The sequence below is a fragment of the Thalassophryne amazonica genome, chromosome 12, assembly GCF_902500255.1.
Source record: "Thalassophryne amazonica chromosome 12, fThaAma1.1, whole genome shotgun sequence".
In the NCBI taxonomy this organism is placed as follows: Eukaryota; Metazoa; Chordata; class Actinopteri; order Batrachoidiformes; family Batrachoididae; genus Thalassophryne; species Thalassophryne amazonica.
Genome location: NC_047114.1, coordinates 8,249,602 through 8,277,063, shown reverse-complemented (window position 1 = coordinate 8,277,063; position 27,462 = coordinate 8,249,602). Strand labels below are relative to the sequence as shown.

Genomic DNA, 27,462 nt, shown 5'->3' with positions numbered 1-27,462 from the left:
TCTGCTGCTCCTGTTAAACTAAAGCCCTTCTATTTAAGTTGAAAGTAGCACGTGGACACCACATACTTTTATATGATTCTCCTTTGTTGACTGAGTCTTCCTGTTGCTTCCAAACCCACAGTATTTTTCCTATAAGCCGCCTGCTCCCACCCACAGTGAAGTTGTAACAGCCCGTTCCCGTAAGATTTGCGTTGGGTCCCACGGGTCCCAATCCCAGTGCAGCCCTCTAGTGTGTCGTCTCCTCTCTGTGTTAAGGAATCCCTGTGCCATGTGTGACGATCATGCACTTTTGCGAGCTGGCAGAAATTCTCCTGAAAATAATTTATTCCCAACTTTTTCCAAGCTTCTGCTTGCAGGTCCGCTGATTTGAATGAATACCGAGTATCACTGTCATATAAAGATCAGTAGTATTATCATCTGATGCCACAATGTTTGTTACACTCTTGTTTGTTGTTTGTGCATTTGCTCAGACTGACGTCACACCTGCCAAAAAATGCGGAGTAAAATTAAAAAAAAAAAAAATGTGCTTGCTGATTGGGAGAGATAATTACCAGTAAAGTGCGTTGGTGATTGCTTATCGTGGCTGCATGTGCGCTGATGGACTTACAGTCATGAATATTTTGATGATGTGTCTTTCAACGGCATGTTAAATAACATGAGACATGTCCTTTAAGAAACACGTGACATCGTGAATGAAGGGTTGTTACAAATGGTTGGATTCAAAACTACTTGTGGACTCTTTGTTGCCACCTAGTGTTGCCCCTCACCGTATTTGTTTTTCTCATCCCACTGCTGTGACCTCACACAAGCACCTCAATCTCCATTTCATAAAAGTTGATTTTTTTTGCCATTATTCTGTTGAGGAATATAAACAATAGAGGTGCACCGATCAGGATTTTTTAGGCCGATCACCGATCACTGAAATTTTGATCGGCCGATACCGATCAAGTACATATTTGGATCATGCCCAAAATAAGAATATAGGTCTAATGTATAGGACTATTTTTGCATTAAAGTAGACCTGCATTGAAATAAATGTGGTCAGATTTCAGAAAGAAATAGCTGATATGTATTTATAAGACCCTTGTGAATGCAGTAAAGTAAATCTGTAAGCCCAAATTTGTAATTCAGCGGAGAAATCTTAGTTTAAAAATGACAAATTTGCAGCTAAAATTTAGCCCTCTGTGAAAACAGGTTGTACAGCCGTATCATTTCCATGACGTCCGATCCCGCATTGAAATTGATTTTATCTGTTAGTAATGTTACTTATACACTTCCTGGTTTCAACATCCAAAAGTAAGCTGCAATGAATATGAGATACAGCTCTGCATGCTCAGATCAGCAACGACATCGACAGCGGGCGCCGTTCTTCACCGACGCCTCGCTTTCTGCCTCTGCTGCGCTTACCGAGTCGTGCTCGGTAAACGCAGAAGCGGGCCACTCACATCGCCCGTGTCCGTTGTGCAGCCAGCACCACGTCCCTCTCTACTGAATGGAGGTGCAGCCAACTTGGCACAAGTCCAGAGAATACGCTCGCTGTTTTGATGCGAGCGGCCGGTAACACCTGTTGCTGCAAGGACAGACTTTCCGCAGCGCCGCACGTCTCGGTAATCGGAGCTGCAGAGCTCCGTGGCCGCTGAGAGAGGTTTATAACTTTTTAATGACTTGGATTCTTTGCGGGTCCTGCCTCCATACCCCGTGACGGTACCGGAGGCGAAAGACAATAGATTTTCAATGCGACACCACTCAGTCAAACGGGCGTATGAAAAAGTCCCCCAAAATAATTTTCAAGCACAAATAAAAGAAATGTGTACTCACCAAACGTGCCGCAAGACAATATGAAGTTTTAAAAAAAGTAGATCCTTCCGTATAAGACAAGAAAAAGGTGCAGATGCAAACTGACGTAAATCCACAAATTACAATTGGCGCAATGCATGCTGGGAGAGGGTCTTGTCCGTGACGTCTCGGCAGCGTCCATGATGAGAGGGACAATTTGCGGACGGCTAAATGTTACCTGTAAATTTGTCATTTTCAAATGAAGATTTCTCCGTTGAATGACAGATCTGGGCTTACAGATTTACTTTACTACATTCAGAAGGATCTCATGTGTAAATGTAAGTCATTTTTTGTTCAAAAAATCTGACTGCATTTTTTTCAATGCAGGTCTCCTTTAAAACTTAATGATGAAAACAAAAAACATGCATTCAAATAAAGACACTAGAATAAACTGCCAACTTTTGTTTTATTACACTGACTTTGTTCTACCAGCAAGCTTTTCTTTTCCATGTTTCATGTTGCTCAGGTTACAGCCTACAGAACGTTGAGAATGTAAAATACAGCCCTCATTCTATGGGGTTAAAATTGTCTCTCAATATTTGTAAATGCACACAGGGTGATCTACAAATAATCATTGATTTGCAAATGTGTTCAGATATCCACAAATGCAAATTTCATATTTGTAACTTGTAAATTGGTCTTTGCAAATAATGTTGTATTTGCAAATATAAAACGTAATTTGTAAAAAAAAAAAAAAAAAAAATTACATTTGTAAAACTGGAAATTGCATTTGTGAATTGAGTTTCAGCATTTGTGGATCACCAATTACATACATTCATCGCTTTCCTCTGTGATGTAATTTTGAGACATTCTTTTCGCGAAATCCACAGATCCACAAACAAATGCCTACTGATTCACAAATACACATTCATGCACACTGGATATCCACTAGATGGCATTGTGGTTCCATTCATTACACAGCAGTCTATTTAGATCTCTCAGAGCCATTTGACCCATTTTGACTTCTGATATGAGCTGGACAGACATGGACTACATTAGATGATGGCGACTGCTCTCCTTGTCCGTCCAGCTCATATCAGAAGTCAAAATGAGTTTACGTCACAGAGGAAAGCAAAAACAAAAATAAACAAAACTGTGTTTCGCTTTGAAGTTATTAATTCATACTGGACTCTATCATTCTAACTTGACTCATCAGAAAGCCGCGCAGCGTTTGGAGCTGTATGAACAGAACGGAGGACGATTCTTGTTTCTTTCTCGCAACAAGACAGGAGTCCCAGTTAGTAACTTTAATCCGCACAAACATGACTCACGATTGACATTCAGGGATGAAAGTGGTGAAAAACAAAAAAAGCTGAAACCCAAAATTACCACCCGCACGAAAATGTTTCAATTCTAGAAGCTCTGAAATGCAATCTGGGACTATTCCAGACGATAAACTGCAGTGAGTGCAGCATCCATTTAGTGAGAAAAAACAAAACAACTTTCCTTATTTAAATTCATTCCAGTAGTATTCTGCTCTTACTAGGATGCAGCAGTTTTCTAGTTTGGCAGATAGTTCTGGAGGAAATCACTGAAGAAATTAACACATTGAAAATATGGTTTTGACCGAAACAAACTGTCATTAAACTTAAATAAGACAGGGATGAAATGGAGGTGTAAGAGTCACTAGGTGTTCACAGGAAACATTTATTTCTGTATGTATGTATTTATGTATGTTCATTGTTAGTTGCTATTATATATTTTCTGTTGTTTCTATTCAGGTTCTTTTTGTCTCGTTCTCTAAAATTGTATATAATAAGCATTAGATTATTAATATATAAACAAAAATAAATTTAAGAAATATTACAATTTGAAAACAAATGCACCCCAACGTGATGACAGCTGCAAATGCATAATGCTAGCTTTTAACATTGAAAATGCCATAGACATGCTAACGCGTTAGCATCGCTCCCGTTTTTAAGTTATAAAATACATCTGTCAACTGTTTCAGAAGACCATAACAGGTCAGTTTAACATAGAAAAGGTAAATAATACTCACAGACGTATGCTCTTTTGGGTTTTAGCGGGGGAAAATTAAGCGAAAGAAAGTATAAACGAAGCAACAGCTCGAAGCATTGCTTCAATCTGCGAACCACTGCTCCGATTGGTTCAAGGTTCAGAGGAAAGCTGCGCTTCAGAAAAGTTGATCACGGACCCGCTGCAGGGTCTGTAATCAGTGTAGAGAAATTAGCATTTTCCTGACAAACACCCCCCAAAACAACTGCGCACTGTTGTCATCGGCGCATTTTGCCGTTCACCGATCAAGGCGTGATCGGCCGATAATGATCGGTGCCCGATCGATCGGTGCACCTCTAATAAACAGCAAACAGATGTTTTGTTACTGTATATCAGGGGTGGGCAACCTGTTCCAGAAAGAGCCAAGAGGGTGCAGGTTTTCTTTGCAGCCACTGACTCCAATATCTTATATTTTTTTCACAAGCTCACGTGACAAAGCCACGTGAGCTTTTGGTGGTGCCATATGACATTATCATGAAGTCTCACATTGGACCAAAAGTTGGACCAAAAGTTGAAGTAGCTAACAAGTGCCATCACCGACATTTCAAACCCTCAAACCAAAAGTAAATTGAAGAACATTATGAAATTGGGGCATAAATCTTTAAGAATATTAATCAGCCTTTTCAAGGTCCACCACAGTGGCTCTGTGCATCCAGAACTCCTCGTTTCCTGTCGTCTTCATCGTCACTCACTATTGGGTTTAAAATCAGGCACTTTGTGACTGTATTTGATTTATTTTTCCTGTCGCCGTCATGCTCGGCTGCTCTAGACCGATTGCTCATTTGAGACACCGCTGCTTTAATGTAGACTTGAAGCTCGATGTGGTTTTTGTGAGTCAGAGATGAAGCAGCGGGATGTACTTAGCATGCTGCTGAGTGGCATTTCAAACCCTTCTACTCATGCACCTGTGGAGCGTGATGATGAATTCTGTGGGGCATGGTGTTTGTCCGTGCAGTAATCTGTTTGTGTTCGATCTCCTCAGGAGTTCCCGTCAGCAGCAGAGTGTCGGCAAAAATCCAGCAGCTCGTCAACACCCTGAAGAGGCCCAAACGGCCCCCGCTGCGAGAGTTCTTTGTGGACGATTTCAAGGAGCTACTCGAGGGTAACGGCAAGGACTGCAGTTCATTACTTTCGATTAATGTGTTGTTTATTTTGAATTAGTTTTTAGTTAATTGTTTAGTGTATTAAATGATACGCAAAAAGCCTGCTTTGATGTGATGTCTTCAGATGAACGCCCCCCCGTTCATTAGGGCAGTCTGCCATTGGCCATTTTTGACCCCAGTTTTTGTCCCAATGTCAAAGTTGAGGAAAACAGACCCCGTTTTTAAATAATAAGCAAGATTTGTGTTAACTGATAAATCCATTTACACAAAAGTGTAAAAACAAAGTGTAAAACAAAGACTGACCAGTAGATCGAGAGCTTCGCCTTTTGGCTCAGTTCCATTTTTGTCACAACAGTGAGTATTGGAGGTCACAGGCCGATGAAGCCAACAGGACCACATCATCTGCAAAAAGCAGTGATGAGACCCTGAGCCCACCAAACTGTAGACCCTCCTCCTCCTGACTACACCTTGATATCCTGTCCATGAATATCACAAACAGAATTTGTGACAAGGTGCCACCCTGGCGGATGCCAACCCCCACCGGAAACGAGTCCGACTTACTGCTGAGAACCAGAACATAGCTCTTACTTTGTGAGTACAGAGATTGGATTACAGGACCTCCCACAGTATCTCCCAGGGTACCCGATCATACGCCTTTTCCAAGTCCACAAAACACGTGCATACTCCCAGGCACTCTCCAGGATCCTTGTGAGAGTGATTAGCTGGTCGATTGTTCCACGGGCAGCACGGAACCTGCATTGTTCCTTTTCAATCCAAGGTTTGGCTCTCAGCCGAACCCTCCTTTCCAGCACCCCAGAGTAGACTTTACCAGGGAGGCGGAGAAGTGTGATCAATCAATCAATCAATCAATTTTTTTTTTTAATATAGCGCCAAATCACAACAAACAGTTGCCCCAAGGCGCTTTATATTGTAAGGCAAGGCCATACAAAGGCCGTGATGACCCTGTAATTGCCACACACTGTCGGGTCCCCCTTTTTAAATATGGGGACCGCCATCCTAGTTTGCCACTCCTTAGGCACTGTCCCACACCTCAACGCATTGTTGAAGAGATGTCTCATCCAACACAGTCCCTCCACACTCAGAGCCTTCAGCATTTCTGAATGGATCTCATCAACCCCCGGGGCTTTGCCACTGCGGAGTTGTTTGACTACCTCAGTTACTCCCACCATCGAAATTAATGATGATTCACCATCAGCTTCCAGCTCTGCCCCTACTATAGAGGGCACTCCAGTCTGATGCAGGAGTTCCTCAAAGTGTTCTTTGAAGCGCACGACTACCTCCTTATTTGAGGTCAAGAGAGTCCCGTGCTTACTGTAGACAGCTTGGATGGTTTCCCGTTTTCCTCTCCTGAGTTGCCTTCGCAGTCTGCTACAAGTGCCTTGATGCCAACCAAAAGTCCTTCTCCATGGTTACTCTGAACTCCTCCCACACCTGCTGCTTTGCCTCCGTCACAGCAGTGGCTGCTGCCATTTGGGCATGTTGGTACCTTGCAACTGCCTCCAGAGTCCTCAAAGATAACATATCCCGGAAAGACTCCTCCAGTCAGAAGGCTTCCCTGACCACCAGTGTCTACCACAGTGTTTGAGGGTTACCGCCCCTTGAGGCATCTAAGACCTTCATGCTACAGCTCCCCACTGCAGCTTCAGCAATGGAAGGTTTGCCCATTCTGGTTCAGTACCCCCAACCTCCACAGTTGATGCCAGACAAGCTCCGCCGGCGGTGTGAGTTGAAGATCTGTCAGACAGTGGGTGCATCCAGACATCAGAGTATAACCGAGGCTTAGGGTTATTGACAAATACACCAGGATACACAGTTGTTTTTGCACGTGTGCAAAACGCATTTGTTAAAAAAGCTCAAATGTTTCTCTTACATTTCCAGACCTTGTTCTTGTGTTAAAAAGCGTATCATGTTTTTCATGGGTTTGATGTTGCAGTGGAAGATCAGGAGATTGGTCACCATAGATTACTGCACATTGTACTTGCTCTTTCACTTTCACCTTAAATCCAACTGTTCACATTTTGTGGTTCATGATTTATTGCCAACATCACAAAGTTTTTTCTTTTTACATGTTTAAATTTTCCAGATTGCTTACGATGTTCTACAGAGCTACTTTTACTGCTGATTACACCCGCTTTTGGGCCCTGATTGTATGGCGCTTTTTTTCTTTGAATTACTATATTTTTCAGAGTATATGTCATGTTTTTATTTTTTTCCTAGTTTGGGTGGTCCTGTGACATACACAAGTGTGACTTAATGTATACAGCAGGTAAAATAAGTATTTAGCATGTCACCATTTTCCTCAATAATTATATTTCTAAAGTTGCTATTGACATTAAATTTTCACTAGTTGTCAGTAACAACCCAAGTAGTACACACATGTAAAGAAACCAAAACAAATAAATGCAGAAATTAAGTTATGTGTAATAATGTGAAATGACAGGGAAATAATTGAAGAAATGGACATGCATAAAGGCATGGGGAATTAGAAAGCAGTCCTGCCCCTTGTCAGTGCAAATTAATATCAGCTTGTTCATTCCCAACTGATGGCTTATAAAAAGGTGTCTCATTACCAAGGTGTCACGCAAGAAACATCTCATCAGATCAAGCATCACATCTTATTGTTGCAAAACATACTGATGGCATTGGTTACAGAAGGATTTCTAAACTTCTGAATGTTCCAGTGAGCACTGTTGGAACCATAATCCGGAAGTGGAAACATCATTTCACCATAAACCAGCCATGACCAGGTGCACCTCACACGATTTCTGTCAGAGGAGTGAAAAGAATTATCAGAAGAGTTGTCCAAGAGCCAAGGACCACTTCAGAAAGATTGGTAATGAGCAGGTACAATTGTTTCAACGAAAACAATAAATAATGCACTCAAAGACCATGACCTGTATGCACGCTCACCATGCAAGCCTCCATTGATGAAGAAAAAGAATGTTGAAGCTTGTTTAAAGTTTACTGCACAACATTTAGACAAGAAATACTGGGAGAAGACAGTCTGGTCAGATGAGACCAAAAGTGAACTTCTTGGATGCCATAATACACACCATAAATGTCGGCACACATCAGCCCAAAAACACCAGACCAACAGTGAAGTTTGGAGATGGAACATCATAGTGTGGGGCTGTTTATCACCATCTGGCACTGACAAACTTCATATAACTGAAAGAAGGATGAATGGAAAAATGTACAGAGACATTCTTGATTAAAAAAAAAAAAAGCCTCCATTTGCCAGGATGATGAAGATGAAATGAGGGTGGACATTTCAGTAAGACAATGATCCCAAACACACAGCCAAGAAAACTCTCAGCTGGTTTCAGAGAATGAAAATAAAGCTGCTAGAATGGTTCAGCCAATCAGGTGATTTGAATCCAATAGAAAATCTAAGGAAAGAATGAAAGATCAGAGTTCATAGACGAGGTCCACAGAAACTTCAAGATTTGAAGACTGTTTGTGTGGAAGAATGGACCAAAATCACACCTGAACAATGCATGAGACTAGTTTCTCCACACAGGAGGCGTCTTGAAGCTTCATTACCAACAAAGGCTTTTGCACAACGTATTAAATAAATTTCAGTAAGCATGTTCAATGCTTTTTACCTGTGATATTCCATTTTATTATACATAACTTAATTTCTATACTTATTTATGTTGGTTTCATTCCATGTTTGGATTACTTGGGTTATTGTCAACATCTGGTAAAAATTTCATGTCAGTGCGACCGTTAGAAATATGTTCACTGAGAAAAATGATGAGGTGTTCAATACTTATTTACCCACTATAAATCAAAAAATCGTATGTTTGTTCTTCAGAGTAATAGTTATAATGACTACTGTATTTTCAGGAGTATAAGTCATGTTTTTTTAACTAGTTTGAGAGGCCCTGTGACTCTGGTGAGACTTGTATACCAAAAATTCACAAGTTTGTTATTAATAATAGTAATTCTAATTATTATTTATATAAAACTTTCCCAAGAGTCAAGCACTAAACAAAATAAACTCCAATAATAAAAGAATATAAATGCCTGTAATAAAACAATACACAACAACAATGCAAAAAATCCCAAGTGCCACTTATACTCCGGTGCGACTTTTATATGGTTTTTTTTACTCTTCAAGAGGCATTTTTTGACAGGTGTGACTTATACTCTGGAAAATACAGTATTTACTGTGTATCAGATGCTCCCAGTTATCAAAGCACTAAACAAAACATGCTAATAATTAAAGAATAAATCCCAATAATAAAAAAGTACATGACAACACTGCACAAAAATCACAAATTGAAGAGCTGACAATGCAGAAATGCTACTCCAGAATACTATGTGTAATAATTTTTTTCCTGCTCAAAATGTAGACAATTTGGTATCAAAAATTGACAGTGGTACTCAGAAACAGCAATTTATACAAAACAACAGACAACAAAGGAGAAACTTTTGTTTTTTCAGTCCAGCTGCCTGACCCGAACCAGCCGAAGGCAGAGGGGAACCAGATGGTGGCCATGCAGGGTGAGCAGCTGGGTGTGGTGACCAACTGGCCTCCATCTCTGGAAGCAGCCCTGCAGAGGTGGGGCACCATCTCCCCGAAAGCCCCCTGCCTCACCACCATGGACACAAATGGCAAGCCACTCTATGTCCTCACCTACGGTACGCAAGCCACCCAGCACACGGACTGGGACACGGGTCACTGTATCTGTTGGGGGGATTGCAACATGTCTTTTCACAACAGTGAAAAAGATTTCTTAAAAAGTAATTTCTCACGTTTTTAACATTTTCTCTGCATCTGTTGTTGGATCAGGGACACATCAGATATTTGGCCTTTTGTTGCAGTTGGTTTTGAAACTCACATTTAACACATTTGAAGCAGGTCATACATGTATGAACCATCTGTTCCTCTGTAGATGACCCATGGTCACAGACGCACATGTCAGGGTTCGGCCCATTCAAGGCCCTTGTCATGGTTTTATCATTTTACCTCACTTCTGGTTTTGATTATTCTGTCTGTGGTTTCTGTTTATCTTTACCTTTTGTGTTTTATCATCTTGTTATGCTCTGTTTATGATTAGTTCTGTTTCATTTATTTTCTTTGTATCGCCTGGTTGCCATGTATTTAGTTTTGTCTTTGTCCTGTCCGGCCTGTAGTTTGTTTTTCTTTATTGCTCATTGTAATGCATTTGTATTCTTTTACTCGTGGTCCTTTTACTTACTTCAGTCCCACTTTAGTTTTTGTTTATCACATTTGTTGTTTTATGCTTTAGTCACTGGTTTTGATTGGTATTTATCTTCAGTGTTTTCTTCTGGTTATGTACCTTTTAGTTATTTATTGCTTTCTCTGGTTATCAATTATTCTGTGTTGTCCTTCATTGTATTCTTTTGTCACTGGTTTAGTTTTGTGTCTTTTATTTTTCTGGTCAGCTGGTAATCGGTTATGGCATTTACTTTCATATACTTTAATCTGTATCAGTTCTGTTCTAGTCTAGACTTTGCTTTTTATTTTCTTCTTTACGTGCACTCTGCCTTGCACTATACTCATTAGTTGTATTTCCCTTTATACTTTAGCCACATGGTGAGTTCTGTCTTACTTACGTCTCTGCCTTTTATTTTCTGGGTCCTGACACATGAGCACATCAGTTTGTGGTTTCCAGTTCTTTTTATCTCTGTTGGTTGTGGGTGTGTCACTGGCACTTAGTTGTTTTGTCTGTCACGCCCACCTATCTTGTCTGGCCACTCCCCTTCCAGAACCTTTCCAATACCTGTTTTACATCACGCCCTGATTACTCCCCTTGTGTTTAAGCTCTCATAGTCACTCACTTCCCTGCTAGTTTGTTGATCATGTGTCACACCTCGCCTTTTTGCCTCATTTTTTGACCTTGCTTGTTTGTTTCGATCTCCGCCACTCCATGAACCTAACCCCAGCTTGTGAACTGTACTACGAGTCTGCCTCTCATCTGTCTGTACCGCCGCCCTGCTGACTGCCTTATTGTGTACCGAACCATTGCCTGTTTTTTGATAAAGCCTATTTTTTTACCTCCACACCTCAGCCTGTGAGTCTGCATCGTGTGTCCTACCACTTTCTGTACCACACCACCCCCAGTCAGGACAGTGCAGTCATGACATGATATGAAGCAGTGCGCTCTTATGATGTCGACATCTGCTGGCCCGGCGTGTCCAGGTAGTGGCGCACCGAAGGACAGACACCGCGTGTACACATGGTCAGACGGTCCTTTTCATATGGCATAGCCTGCCAATGTGCGCGCTGACACAATCGCTCCAGTCCGATGCTAAGGCAATATATGTTTTTATGTATTTCCACGTGAGGACATTGTCATTCAGCCACTGGTGTGCACCAATGGTTGTGGCGACAGCTGTTTGAAGCATGTCCCCGATTTTTCACGAGTGCCATGCGATTCCTCCTTTGTGTGCCAGTCGGCTTCAATCATGTTATGTGTGAAGGGGCAACATTTCACTCCAAAAGCTAACAGCAGACTATTCGTCTGTGTTCACTTTTGTTTTTGCTTTATTTTGATTTTGTTTTAATAACTGTAGTCATTTGTAAACTTTGTTCACCATTTCATTCCTTGACTGACCTTTTCACAACTCGTTTGTGAGAATTTCTTTATTAGTTTGCACTCATGCCTCAATGGTTGTTTGATTGATATCTGTACTTTCTCTTATTGATAAATGGCTTCTTTTTCCTTTTTTAAAAATAATAATTCCAAAACTTTCTGCACTTTACATTTTTAGTAACATCTCAGAAATTAATTCAGGGAGCTGCTTGTTGTGTTCCCTAAATAATTATTTTAATACTGTAATTTCCGATACCATTATCGATTCCGCTTATTGATCCGATTCCTTATCGATACCGCTTGTGATTTTTTTTTGTGTACTAAAAGTAGGCTTTACAGGTTTTCTATGTCAGCGGGTCAAAGAGCTTTTTCTTATCGTGCGCCCGCTCTGTGGAACGGTCTTCCTGTGACCGTGAGGCAGTAGACATTTTTAAGTCAAGACTTTTTTTTTATGTTGAACTGTTCTGTGTGAGGCACCTTGAGATGGCTTTTGTTGTGATTTGGAGCTTAATAAGCCGATTAAATTGAAATTGAACAACATTTTATTGAATCTTAAAGTAAATAAATGTGAAGTTGGTTACTGGATCCTTAAACTCTCGACATAATAAACTCTACATGGTAGATCCTTGAGCTCTGGACATAAACAGAAATAAAATCTGTAGTTTTTTGTAAGAGGTGTCATTTTATTTAAAGCAGCAATTCGTTTGGACCTGTGCCAACGGAACAGAGGACGAATCTCGTTTCTTGACTGCAACAAGACAAGAGTTCCAGTTAGTGACTTTAATACACACAAAAGTGACTCATGATATTTTAAAGGCTTTGAGAGGGGTTAAGAAGCAGACTTACCGCTTCTGAAGAGCAGTGAATCAAAGAACCAAAGAGCCAGTGGATCGAAGCATTGCTTCATTGATTCACACTTCAAACTGGAGTTGCGCTGTAGAAATGGTTGAGCCACTGCAGGGTCTGCAATCAACGTAGAGGAATGATCATTTTCCCGACAAACGCACTCAAAAACAACAGCTGCTCTGAAGGACCGATAAGGGAATCGTTAAGCAAAAAGGCTATTGTTATCGGTGGATCAATTAATCTCTTAACGATACTCGAAAAGAACCGGTTCTCGATAACCAACCCTAGTCTTACCTGTTCATTTTAGTGGATTATACAGACAGTTGCCCTGTTCCGGATCACCTTTTTAAAGTCCCGCTATACGGAGCCATAATGCAACTGAATGTCCAATAATTGTGTATTATTGTATTGGGTATTTGGATGTTATTTAGCTGAAAAAGTCTGGGTGGAGTAGCGCTTCTACTTAAAGTGTGAAGCCACATTATGTGTGGTGCAAACATTTGCCAGAAATGGATCACTTTTGCCAGTTCTGGATCACGACACTCTGTGTCACTTTGGGTTCATTCCTGGCATCTGGCTGGAGCCCTTCTAATGCAGAATGATACACACTGTGCCCGAGAATGTGTTTTGAACACAAAATGATAATATAAATTATACTTATTAAATGAGAATTTACTTAGTTTCGAAAGGCACTGTTATACATTTTTTATGAGCAAAAAATGAAGTGTGGAGGTGAGATTTCTCCCGAATTAATAAGTAAAAGCCCCCAACAGATGTTTTGAGTCCTCTGCTGATCACAAGGATGGCTGGATCCGGTCAAGCTTGTGGTCGTTTGTAAACAAAGCATCAGTTTTTCCATTGGTACCAAGTATTAGTTTATTCGCGCTGATTACGAGAAACGGCGGGGCAAATACTACAGCAGTGATCCGGAACCGGCAATGATCCAGAACTGGGCAAGTGACTGTACTTTAATTCCTTGTAGTGGCTGAAGGAAAAGTCCCTCTCCGGCACTTTGTGCCAGAGTTGCGCCGTCAGATCAGTTAGCAGAGCGGAGCCTTCTCCCCACCGGTTCTTTGTCTTTGTGCAACAAGTTGAAAAAGTCACAGCACCTCATTAACGTCTCATTTACCACAGACTCTATCCGATCCTGGATGCACACGATGAAATCTCAAGAAAAACTTAGTTATTCAGTTCTCCATGTGGAGCAGAGACACCATGCGCGTGCATCAATATTTATGTGTCACCTTCAGAACATTCATTCATGGATGACCTGACAGTAACAACAGCGTCAGTCCCTGGATGCAGATGGATCCTCCAAAGTTTGGAGAGACTAACCACCTGGGCTCAGATGCGCTTTAAGCCAGAAAAATCCAGGTCACTGGTCCTGAAGAGAGGGAAGGTGATTGACCGGTTCCACTTCTCTCTAGGAGGTACCCGTATACCATCAGTCACAGAGAAACCCGTGAAGAGCTTTGGAAAAACCTTCGACTGCTCCCTAAAGGATGCCGCCTCCATCAGGGCAACCAATGAACAATTGGAGAGTTGGCTGACAACAGTTGACAAGTCAGGTCTTCCGGGCAAATTCAAGGTTTGGTTATACCAGCATGGCATCCTGCCTAGAATACTGTGGCCACTGCTCGTATACGAGTTTCCCATCTCTACTGTGGAAGGGTTTGAGAGGAGGATCAGCAACCACCTGCGACGTTGGTTGGGCTTACCTCGAAGCCTGAGCAGCATCGCCCTCTACGGTAATAAGACCAAGCTGACGCTCCCTATCAACAGCCCTACTGAGGAGTTTAGGGTTACCAGAGCAAGGGAGGTGCTCCAATACAGGGATTCCAAGGATCTGAAAGTATCCCAAGCAGGCATTGAGGTGAGGACTGGCAAAAAGTGGAAGGCACAGGAGGCGGTGGACCAGGCAGAAGCACGGCTGCATCACAAAGAGCTTGTGGGATCTGCGGCAATTGGCCGGGCAGGCCTGGGAACCATTCCAACAATCCACTACAACAAACTTGAGGGCAAGGAAAGGCAGGACCTGGTTCAACGCGAAGTGAGAGCTGGGGTTGAGGAGCAGCGTGCAAGCCAGATGGTGGGATTGAGACAACAGGGCGCATGGACCAGATGGGAGGGAGCCATAGAGAGGAAGATCTCTTGGCTGGAGTTGTGGAAGGCAGAACCCTACCGCATTAAATTCTTAATCCAGTCAGTCTATGATGTCCTACCCAGCCCGTCGAACCTTTTCACTTGGGGCAAGGCTGATACCTCAGCATGCCCCTTGTGTCAGGGAAGAGGAACTCTGGAGCACATCCTCAGCAGCTGCCCTAAAGTGCTGGGGGATGGTCGCTATCGCTGGTGCCATGACCAGGTGCTGAAAGCAGTTGCTGAGTCCATCAATACTGCCATAGACCAGAGCAAGAGCTTGAAACCATTAAGGCGGGAAATATCATTTGTGCGAGCTGGAGAACAACCACCTGCCCGACCGAAGGCCCAGACAGGCCTCTTGGGAGCAGCGAAGGACTGGCAGTTAAGGGTGGACCTGGGGAAACAGCTTTGTTTTCCTGAAAACATCATGGAAAGCAGCCTTAGACCAGACATCGTCCTGTTCTCAGAGTCATCCAAGTAGGTCATTATGCTGGAGCTTACAGTGCCCTGGGAGGAGAGAATGGAGGAAGCCAGTGAGAGGAAGAGGGAGAAGTATGCTGAGCTGGTGGAGGAGTGCCGCAGACGGGGGTGGCATGCGAGGTGCCTTCCCGTCGAAGTTGGAGGAAGGGGCTTTGCTGGAAAGTCACTCTGCAAGGCCTACAGCCTCCTGGGCATCACCGGAGCACGCAAGAGAAAGGCCATCACTGCAGCATCCGAGGCTGCAGAGAGAGCCTCACGGTGGCTGTGGATCAGGAGGGACAAGCAGTGGGCGATGGCTTCTTGGACACAGGCCGGGAATTGATCACTCCCGGTCGGGTCGCCTGGGTGAGGGGGTCTGAAGTTGAAAGACCCGAAACCCCCCATGACCCCAGGTACTATCACTAATGATGTGTCCAAGAATTTGCATTATGAGATGTATGTAACCACCAGGGAAAAAAGCTTACATGGTATGTATTTAATTAAAAGTTAAAAAAATCTTTCTGTCTAGCGTCTTTCTGTGTAAATATCTCATGTTACAATGTGGAGATCTGCGGCTTATAGACAAGTGCGGCTTATTTATATACAATTTCTATTTTCTTTTTAAAATTGGTGGGTGTGGCTAATATTCAAGTGCGCGCTATAGTCCGGAAATTATGCTAATGTGTACAGTTTAAAATAAAAACCGCTGTGTGCGTAAATATTTGTTTTTATCATCATCATTGAAGCTGAGAATGTCTGAAAATCATTTTCCTGGAATCTTAATGTATTTTTATTGTGGATATGTTTTTGGGTTCAACATTTTGGCAGAAATTGTTCAGGAACTTCTGGAGGGAAAAAAATCAGATTGGTCAAGTTAATAGTGCATATGATTATGTTTTAATGGTCACTTTTTCAACCAAGTATAGCTAAACATGCTTCTTTCGTAAAAGCTAACAATAGTAGCCAATGGTAGCGACTAATTCACTGGAAAGTGACAGCAGTGTATGTAGATAGTAAGTTCAGACTCATGTGGATGTCCAAATGGGGGTCAGGACCGTGGCCACCGTGGTTACTTCACTGGCCATCCCTTTGCCCCTCCCCCTGGATGTTGGATTTTGTACAGAACTGAGTTGTGTAACTGTTTCTTCCAGAAATTCACAGTCAGTTAATTTTGACCTGTTATGAGATGAAATGAACAAACTCTCAGGTGTCACAGACCCGCGATATTGTGAGTCAAAGCATGATGATTTACACGCTGGGCTGCTTGGCTGTCACAGGATTGTATTTTTTTAATCCTCCCATTGGTCATGAATAAGTTTATCAACAAATAAAAAAAAAATACATCATCAGAAACAGGAAAGAAATAAAAAGTACAACATTCTTGTAGCTCATCTTGAAGCAGCCAAACGTTCGCGTTGCAGCCCTGCGCCCTGTGGTTGCATCATGACAGGCGAGAGATGCGCACTTCATGATGAGACGAGGACAATAGTCAGGTGGCCAATTTGAAAATGGAGTGAGTGTTTAAAATTCATGAAGCGTTCCCTGGTGAAAAGAAGGAAGGTGCTGTTTATACCTAACGAGCTCCCCGCGGCTCTCGGTGTGGCGGTCAGTGTGTTCCAGCAGCGGATGGCAACTATACTTTGACATTACAGTAGAAATTTCCAAGCTGCCTCCATCAGTTCAGCAGCGGTTTGAGTGGAGTTGGTGAAGTGTGAACTTCCCATTGATGATGAGGTGATACGAGCGCTCAGCAGACTGTGAAACGTCTTCAGTCGGCACTCCGGAGACGACAACATGCTGAGCCGTCACTTCTTCTCGTCCTCTCTTATCTGTCCATCCTGCAGTGTCTTCTCTTTGATGTTGGCCGAGAAGGACAAACTTGTTTTTCTTTCTTCCTCTGTCCATTGGAAAACGCGGAGAATACTTGACATCGCACCACTCACCACGCTGCACTGCAGACAACCTCACACAAACAGCATCATAGAAATCTGTTTCTGGTGATAAAAACTTTGAAGCGAGCTCAGAGTTTGTCAGGACGCTTTGATCCTCAGTAAACAACACATCTGAAGTTATTTAGTGGAAAATCACTTCATCAGTAAAGATGTCTGTGCGCAGCTTCAGCTGATGCACAGAGTTTTATCTCTTCCTTTGAGCTGTGTGCTTGTGTTCATCTCTACTCTGAATTACCTTCACCATATAGCTCCTGGGCCAAGCAGGTTTGTCTGTACCGCTTAAGGTGCTCAAACAGTGCTTATAATCCAGCCTCAGGTTACTATCACCTACACAAAAATGAATGGTGGCCATCCCAGGGTGGTAGCTGTAGCCAGGTCAAGGGGTCAAATTTAAAAATGCTCCAGTCATGTTGAAAGCTATAACACGTTATTATGACTTACTGAGGTGTTGCTGGGCCGGTAGCATAGATTTACATTTACGCTACCTGTCCATACCTGCTTGCAGTAATGGGCGGGTATCCCAATACCCGCCCCCTGTGCATAAAGTGATGACATCATAGCATGCGCAAGAACTGTCTGCAGACGATAACATGAAAAGACGAGAAGTGTGCGTTGGTCCCAGTATGGATATTACAGATGATTTTCTCATGGATAGTCCAACAGTGAAGAGCAGCCAAAGCAGCCGGCTTGATGAGGATGCCCTGGCGAATTTGGAGAGCAGCGCCGTACCAGCCAACACGACAAACGTTAAAGTAAGCCAACTTTTTATGCACGTGTTTGCTGGGTGGCGTGCGTTTTGAAATTACATTAAATATGTTAATGTGATTCCACGTGTTGTGTATCTCAGTAAGTGATAATAATGCAAATAACATGTAGTTGTGGTGCGGTATGCATTTTCAGAGTCCCTCTTTCCATGCCCAGTCCCCCAAAATGACAGATTTTCGCCCTCATCTAACTCGGGCGAATATCGGTCATTTTGGGCAACTGGGCATGGACGTCGGGCCTCTGAAAATGCATGCCGCCCTCCAAAAGCATGTTATTGTAGTATTATTATTATTATTATTATTATTATTTGTCTGGTCATAAAGATTCCAAAAAGGTATAGTTTGGACTGTCGATGACTGAATGTTCTGTAGTTATGGGGTAAAAACAGCAAAAATGGTGACAGAGGTCAATTTCAGTTTCTAAAATGGACTGCATTTATGTAGCGCTTTTCCATCTGCATCAGACACTCAAAGCACTTTACAATTATGTCTCACATTCACCCATTCACACAGACACACTCACACATCAATGTCAGGGTGCTGCCATGCAAGGCTCTCACTACACCCCAGGAGCAACTTGGACCTTGCCCAAGGGCCCTTAGTGATTTTCTGGTCAGGCTGGGGTTTGAACCTAGGATCCTCTGGTCTGAAGCCCAACGCTTAACAACTAGACCATCACCTCCCCCTTTCTACAGGGATCTAAAGTTAAAGTTGCTACAGTTTTGGTAAAAAGTGATGAAAGTCACTGGTTGAGTTAATATGATGAATAAATGGAATTATTATATGGTATGTGATTTTGCCAACTTCTGATTGGCCCATTCGCCACTTTCTGAGCTGTACCACATGCTGAGTTGACCGCTGGTGGAGCCGAGTACACCTCGCGTGCAGCGTAGCACTAGCCAATCAAGCAACACCTTCTATCGATAACAACCAATCAGATAATGCGATACAACGCCTACTTTGGCTGTCAGTTTGTTGACAAGATTCTGCATGATGCCTGTGCATTATTTCACAAAGACTATTCCTTATTAAGCCCTTTTCACACAGGCCGGCTTTGAGTTGTGTCGTGCGTCGTCATGACGACGCCGTGTACACAATGCAGTAAAAACTAAGAGCACAGGGGGTAAAAAAAACGCTGCTGGCTGCAGCTGCTGCAGCAGCTCCTCAGTCTTGTCACACAAATGTGTCTAAATACAGTCCATAAAAGTCTTGCTCACAGACTGATTGCCAGAGACAGGACATGTCCACTTTCAGTAAAAAGTCCGGACATCTCCAGTCCACTCACGGACGATTCGTTCATGCGCGCACATGTGAACAATGGAGAGATTTGAGGATGGGGGTGATGTGGTCGTATTTGCGCACCCTCATCAGGATCCTGGCAGCACCATTCTGGATGCATTGCAGTCTCTGTAAGTTCCTGCAGAGATCCCGATGAGGAGTGCATTACAATAATCCAACCTGGAGGAGACAAAGGCATGGACACGCTTCTCTGCATCAGCCAGGGTAAGAGTTGAACGAAGTTTGGCAATGTTCCTGAGATGATAGAATGATGTTTTACAGAGATGTTTGATGTGGGTGTCAAAAGTGAGTTGTGGGTCAATTTTGACAGCTCGGTTTGTGACAGAAGTGGAAAGGGGAATGCTTTGGCCAGTAAAGGTAATGCTGGTGATTGTGGAAGAGTGGAGCTGATGTGAAGTGCCAACGAGAATGACTTGTGTTTTGGAGCTGTTTAGTTGAAGAAATTTAGCTTCATCCATGCCTCTATCTCCTCCAAGCAGGTGGTCAGTGTGGATGTTGGCAGGAGAGCTGTGGAAGTTGGAATTGTTCTCAAATAGAGTTGTGTGTCATCAGCGTAGCAATGGTAGGATATCCCATGCTTGCTGATGACCTGGCCCAAGGGAAGCAGGTAGAGAGTGAAAAGGGTGGGGCCCACCACAGAACCCTGGGGGACACCACAGATGACCTTGTGGGTGTGTGATCTTGTTTTGCCCAGGGTGACATGCTCAGTTCTGTCAATCAGATAGGAAGTGAACTTGTTTTAAACATTTTCTGAGAGTCCTATGGTATGTTGCAAGCGATGGAGGAGGATTTTGTGGTCAGTTGTGTCAAAAGCAGCTGTTAGATCAAGGAGGATGAGAAGAGATGGGGAACCAGAATTTGATGCCATCAAAAGGTCATTGGTGACCCTGAGCAAGGCTGTTTCTGTGCTGTGGCCAGGGCGAAAGCCGGACTGGAACTTCACAAAAAGATTATTGTGCTTGAGGTGGTTGTAAAGTTGTACAGCGACCATTTTCTCCAGAACTTTAGATGAAAATGGCATGTTTGAAATGGGCCTGTAATTGGAGAGGATTTCTGGATCCATGGTGGGTTTTTTCAGTAGTGGTCTGATGACAGCAGTTTTTAATGAAAGTGGAATATGTCCAGCCAGGAAGGAGTGGTTTATGATCGTGGTGATGAAAAGAGAGATGGCAGAGATATTGGCCTTTAGCAGGGCTGAAGGGAAAGGGTCCAGAGCGCACGTTTCATTTTTCTGATAACGTCCTCCACCTCTCCCTGTGTGATGGTAAAGAAGGAGCAGAAAGGGTGAATATTCTCAGAAGGTCAGCAGTTTGGGGGGGAGGGCAGGACAGCAGTGGTGGAAAGATGTGAGCGGATGTTGGCAACTTTTTGTCTGAAATAAGTGATATGCATGTTGCACCTCTCTTCGGTGACCTCAGAGTGGGAGAGTGATGGGGGTTTGAAAAGGTGATTTATTATTGAAAAAAGTTGCTTTGAATTTCCAGGGGTGTTGTTAATGATGGTGGAATAAAACCTGGACCATACCTCACTCAAAGCTCCTGCGTACAGTGAGGAAAATAAGTATTTGAACACCCTGCGATTTTGCACGTTCTCCCACTTACAAATCATGGAGGGGTCTGAAATTTTCATCTTAGGTGCATGTCCACTGTGAGAGACATAATCTAAAAAAAAAAAAAAATCCGGAAATCACAATGTATGATTTTTTAATAATTTATTTGTATGTTACTGCTGCAAATAAGTATGTGAACACCTGTGAAAATCAATGTTAATATTTGGTACAGTAGCCTTTGTTTGCAATTACAGAGGTCAAACGTTTACTGTTGTTTTTCACCAGGTTTGCACACACTGCAGCAGGGATTTTGGTCCACTCCTCCATACAGATCTTCTCTAGATCTTTCAGGTTTGGAGTTTCAGCTCCCTCCAAAGATTTTCTATTGAGTTCAGGTCTGGAGACTGGCCAGGCCACTCCAGGACCTTGTAATGCTTCTTACAGAGCCTCTCCTTAGTTGCCCTGGCTGTGTGTTTGGGGACATTGTCGTGCTGGAAGACCCAGCCATGACCCATCTTCAGTGCTCTTACTGAGGGAAGGAGGTTGTTTGTCAAAATCTTGGAATACATGACCCCATCCATCCTCCCTTCAATACGGTGCAGTCCTCCTGTCCCATTTGCAGAAGAGCACCCCAGAGTATGATGTTTCCACCCCCATGCTTCACGGATGGGATGGTTTTCTTGGGGTTGTTCTCATCCTCTAAACATGGTAAGTGGAGTTGATTCCAAAAAGCTCTATTCTATTCATGTGGTCTCATCTGACCACATGACCTTCTCCCATGCCTCCTCTGGATCATCCAGATGGTCACTGGTGAACTTCATACGGGCCTGGACATGTGCTGGCTTGAGCAGGGGGACCTTGCTGCCCTGCAGGATTTTAAATCATGACAGCATCATGTGTTACTAATGTAATCTTTGTGACTGTGGTCCCAGCTTTCTTCAGGTCATCGACCAGGTCCTCCTGTGTAGTTCTGAGCTTTCTCAGAATCATCCTTACCCCACAAAGTGAGATCTTGCATGGGATCCCAGACCGAGGGAGATTGCCAGCCAAATCTTGTGTTTCTTCCACTTTCTAACAAATAATCATAACAGTTGTTGTCTTCTACCAACCTGCTTGCCTGTTGTCCTGTAGTCCATCCCAGCCTTGTGCAGGTCTACAGTTTTGTCCCTGGTGTCCTTAGACAGCTCTTTGGTCTTGGCTATGGTGAACAGGTTGGAGCGTGATTGATTGAGTGTGTGAACAGGTGTCTTTTATACAGGTAACAAGTTCAAACAGGTGCAATTAATACAGGTAAAGAGTGCAGAATAAGAGGGCTTCTTAAAGAAAAATTAACAGGTCTGTGAGAGCCAGAATTCTTGCTGGTTGGTAGGTGTTCAAATACTTATTTGCAGCAGTAACATACAAATAAATTATTAAAAAAATCATACATTGTGATTTCCGGATTTTTTTTTTTAGATTATGTCTCTCACAGTGGACATGTACCTAAGATGAAAATTTCAGACCCCTCCATGATTTCTAAGTGGGAGAACTTGCACAATCGCAGGCTGTTCAAATACTTCTTTTCCTTACTGTATGCCTTCCTGTGCTCCTTGTACGCCTGTTTATGAACAGTCAGCCCAGAGGCCTTGAGCCACCTCTCAAGGACACACCCAGCCTTCATCTTAAGCCTGGTTCACACGACAGGATTTTAAAATTATCTTTCGGTTTCCAAAACCTGAGAGACAATGCACGTGAAGATAAAAAAATCATAGATCTAACAGGTTTGGTCGTACAGTGTGCGGTGTTCAGCCACACGGTAAGGACAACACCACCACACTCGAATAGATTTCACACAACATCATTCTCAGGTCAGACAGGAAATCTCGCAAAATCTCTCGAGATTAAACGTGACTTCAGAGTAAACAAACGGAGATACTTGTGGACTATTTAAAACGGGGAAAAAAACAACACAAAAAGAAAAGACGTTCTTTAAATGAGCGGAGACAGCGCAACCACCGGACTTTCCGGTAAGTCAGAACAGCTGTTTTGGTTTTATTTTCTGCTCCGTGCGTCCATCACCTCGCTTTCTGATTGGCTGCACGTTACATTCAGTGGGCTGCATGCTCGTTTGTGGTCAGAGGACACAACACACGCTGCGATATCGGGCCAAAAAAAATCCAACATGTTGAATATCCCCGATTTCCGATCGGAGCGCTCCTGACGTCCTTCCGAGCAGATCAGAGTGCTCTGAACACACCACACACAGCAGGAATATCTGATAAGATTATCTTTAGCATCATCACGATTGTCGGGGCATCCTTAAGATTGTCAGAAGGGGAAGATCGGGTCCGATATCGGCCTAATTATCCTGCCGTGTGAACCCGGCCTTACGCATCTCAGAAGTATACCAGGGTGCTGAGCATGAAAAGGAGACTGTCCTGGTGTGAGTTTGCAGAGATAACAGGTGAGCTGGACCCTCAGGACATTTAACCAGATGAAGGTCTCCTCTGCAGCTTCGACCTGTTGATGGAGTTTTTGGAGACACTTTCCTCACATTTTGAAGTGCAGAGATGTTCTCTTCTTCTGCCTGGACTTCAGGTTTTGGTATATTTAGACTGACGAAGAAGGCCCTTTATAAGCCCATAATGCAGAAGCTTTGTTGGGGGAGCAGCAAAGCATCCCCCAAACCCCTCACTTTTTAAGGTGATTTTTCCATCCCATTATGCTGAAAAAAAAAATCCTGCTGAAAACCCTGATTTTGACCGTGTTGACTGTTTAGTCACCAAAGTAAAGGTCAAACAAGGTCAACATCCATTGAATTCTATGACATGTGACATATACTCAACAAAAATATAAACGCAACACTTTTGGTTTTGCTCCCATTTTGTATGAGATGAACTCAAAGATCTAAAACTTTTTCCACATACACAATATCATTATTTCCCTCAAATATTTTTCACAAACCAGTCTAAATCTGTGATAGTGAGCACTTCTCCTTTGCTGAGATAATCCATCCCACCTCACAGGTGTGTCATATCAAGATGCTGATTAGACACCATGATTAGTGCACAGGTGTGCCTTAGACTGTCCACAATAAAAGGCCACTCTGAAAGGTGCAGTTTTGTTTTATTGGGGGGGGAATACCAGTCAGTATCTGGTGTGACCACCATTTGCCTCATGCAGTGCAACACATCTCCTTCTAGAGTTAATCAGGTTGTCAATTGTGGCCTGTGGAATGTTGGTCCACTCCTCTTCAATGGCTGTGCGAAGTTGCGACGACGAACTGGAGTCAGGTCGAGACCCCAATGAGGACGATGAGCATGCAGATGAGCTTCCCTGAGACGGTTTCTGACAGTTTGTGTGGAAATTCTTTGGTTATGCAAACCGATTGTTTCAGCAGCTGTCCGAGTGGCTGGTCTCAGACGATCTTGGAGGTGAACATGCTGGACGTGGAGGTCCTGGGCTGGTGTGGTTACACGTGGTCTGCAGTTGTGAGGCTGGTTGGATGTACTGCCAAATTCTCTGAAACGCCTTTGGAGACAGCTTATGGTAGAGAAATGAACATTCAATACACAAGCAACAGCTCTGGTTGACATTCCTGCTGTCAGCATGCCAATTGCACGCTACCTCAAATCTTGTGACATCTGTGGCATTGTGCTGTGTGATAAAACTGCACCTTTCAGAGTGGCCTTTTATTGTGGACAGTCTAAGGCACACCTGTGCACTAATCATGGTGTCTAATCAGCATCTTGATATGGCACACCTGTGAGGTGGGATGGATTATCTCAGCAAAGGAGAAGTGCTCACTATCACAGATTTAGACTGGTTTGTGAACAATATTTGAGGGAAATGGTGATATTGTGTATGTGGAAAAAGTTTTAGATCTTTGAGTTCATCTCATACAAAATGGGAGCAAAACCAAAAGTGTTGCGTTTATATTTTTGTTGAGTGTATGTTACCCCGTAACTTCATAACTAAGCATGACACATGGTGCAAACGTTTCCTTTTTAAATCCCTATTAACTCAACCAATAATTTGCATCACTTTTTACTTGGAGCAACTTTAAGTTTTGACCTCTGTACAAATTGAAATTGATCTTTGTCACCATTTTCACAGTTTTATGCCATAACTCCGTAACATTCATTCAAAGATATTCCAAACTACACCTTTTTGGAATCTTTATGATGAAACAAATTGTGTGGTATATTTTTCAAAATGATTTTGACTCCAGTGTAATTATTTGACCCATAACTGGCTATAGCTGCCACCCTCCGATGGCCACCATACATCCGTCTGTAACCTTCCTAAAATCTGTGTGTGGCATAAATGTGAACTGAAATCATTGAATCATTCAGGATCAACGTAAAAATCTCTTTCAGTAAAGTGAGATCAGTTCCCACTGTAAAACCAAAATACCAGCATATTCAACAGAAGTACAAAGATGGCCTCAATCAAGCTAAAACGTAATCTCTTATGAGTGATGTTGATTCTGGCATTGTTTTAATTTTAAAGTCCTTCTCTGCAGTTCAGCAGAATGTGAGCAGTGAAAAGTGATTGATGGGCCAGTGGCACTACCAGGTTTTCTTTAGGCTTGGCAGCATGTAAAATATGCATTAAAAGTAGATACTGGTAACAGAGAACGCTTTTTCTTTTTTCTTCTTTTTTTTACGTCTGCTAAGGATGTAATAAAATCATCAGTGTTTATTTATTTGTCTGTCTGTCTGTTAGCAGGATTATGTCAAACGACTGCACGGATTTTGACTAAATTTGCATTACAGATAAATATTAGGGCGTGGAAGACACCAATGAATTTTGGAGGTGATCCGGATCCGGATTCAAGATCATGATTTCACTTTATATATGCTTTGAAGGATTACGTCCAAACTACTTCATGGATTGTCACCAGATTTGCACCACTGATACATATTAGTGCATGGAAGACTCCATTGAATTTTGGAGGTGATTCAAATCCGGATTGGTGGACATCAGAAATCTCGTATTGCTCTTGTTTTAAAGTATTTTCTCCTGTCTTCTTCAATGCATGGGAAACCGTTCTTCCATAACTTTCCTATTACCTACTTGAGATACAAACGAGAGCTGAAACAACTGATTCATTCTTGAATGAGACTATGTTTATATCTGTTTTTGTATCTGTTAGAGGTGAAAGCAGATATTCTGCCACTGTGATTTACTTTTTTTCCCCTGGAAGGATAAAGTTCTCTGCCTCATGAAGACATTAATTCTGACAAAGACACAAAAAACACCTCGTCTAGTGTGAGAGATGATGAGGAATTCACGCGGGATTGATCATGTGTAATATCTGCAGCTGCCAGTCAGAATTCGAAAAAAGAACACTGTTGGGAATTATGGATTGAATGAAGGGAAATGAAACTGACCGGAAAGACTGCTTCACAGTTTTGACTACATATTGTACATAAATGTATTAAAAGGAACCGTTACTGTTACACAAACCTTCTGTGCATTGAAAATATTGATTCCCCAAAGTACAAGAGCAGTTTGTTTTTCTAAAGAGGTCAAGAGTTGCATTACTGTTGAGGGGGTTTCTCACTAATTACATCCCGATGTCTCCTGTGAGATTTATTCTGTGGTTTTCTGTAAAAACCGCTGAATGCTATAAAGTCTGATTATAAAATGAAACATGAACATTCAACATAATTTCACATTATTTCCTTTATCTTGCCTCTAAAGTAATTTAAAGGGGTCATATGATGCACAATATTTTTTTTTTTAATAAGGTGGGGTTTTTTAATAGGTAAATGTAGGTGGGGTTTCAGGTTGAATATCCTTAAAGTCTTACTGTTTGTTTTGAACATGTTTAAAAAAACAAAATAAACCTGCTGCACAACAAACGGCTGGTTTTAGATTTCTGTGACACACGTCACAGCTGCACACTTGCTATGGACAGGCCAACCGAACCTGATCAGTTTCACCCAAAAATCCTGGACGTCCCCGCTCATTAATTTTAGTATTCATGTAAATATTAGGATGAGTGTCAAAGACATTTGGAAACTTACAGTGTACCATGCTACACTATAAAACCTCTCACAAGAATGGAACAAAAATATCTTTATTCCTTCTTAATTGACTATCAAACTGTTTCTTGTATCTGTATTATACAGAGTACAAGTCATAGTTTTTCGTGGGTTTGTTTTTACTAGTTTTGTGAGGTCATATGACTTAAACTCCAGAAAATACGACAGCTAAATCAGTCAGAGTGCTTTGTATTTGGTTTCTTACATTGAATGAACCTTTGCATGTGTTTTTAGGTAAACTGTGGTCCAGAAGTGTGAAGGTGGCCTACAACCTCCTGCACAAACTTGGAACCAAACAGGAACCACTTGTTAGACCCAGAGACCGGGTGAGTAAATGGACTGCATTTATATAGCGCTTTTCCATCTGCATCAGACCCTCAAAGGACTTTACACATCAGTGCCTCACATTCACCCCAATGTCAGGCTGCTGCCATGCAAGGTGCCCACTACACACCGTGAGCAATTAAGGACCTGAGTGAGTGTGGGAAAAGTCTACAAGGTTAGCTTTATTGATAACTGGCCTTTGTGTTGGGGCCGCTGTGGCTTGCTGATGCCAGACGGCCTTCATCCTACTGGGGAAGCCGCCGCCATCTTGTCTGCGAACATAGATAGAGCTCTACAGGTAGGGTAACATTAGGACTTTACAGCAGGCCATGGAGCAGGTGATTAGAGACCTTGCAAGGCTTATGACAAATGTCTGTGTGGAATCCATTAGCTTAGCGGGGAAATTAGTACAGAAAATCCACTATGGTGATAGTGCATTTTATGTGGCAGGGAGGGAAATTCATCCAGTTGAGACCGTGGCCTGTTTCCGCAGACATGTCCATAAGAATCACAGAGGAATATGCTTTGCAAACTTAATACCCATTACTACATT

General features: G+C 42.6%; 1 protein-coding gene across 2 annotated transcripts in view; it reads left to right on the top strand.

Annotated features, from left to right (window-relative positions):
- Positions 1-27,462, top strand: part of LOC117522697 (disco-interacting protein 2 homolog C) — a 427,709-nt gene that overhangs the window by 301,713 nt on the left and 98,534 nt on the right. For both annotated transcript variants that reach the window (XM_034184153.1, XM_034184154.1), the window contains exons 7-9: positions 4,835-4,954; positions 9,426-9,623; positions 26,820-26,911. In XM_034184153.1, the coding sequence (XP_034040044.1) occupies positions 4,835-4,954; positions 9,426-9,623; positions 26,820-26,911 (410 nt within the window). The remainder of the gene's footprint in view (positions 1-4,834; positions 4,955-9,425; positions 9,624-26,819; positions 26,912-27,462) is intronic.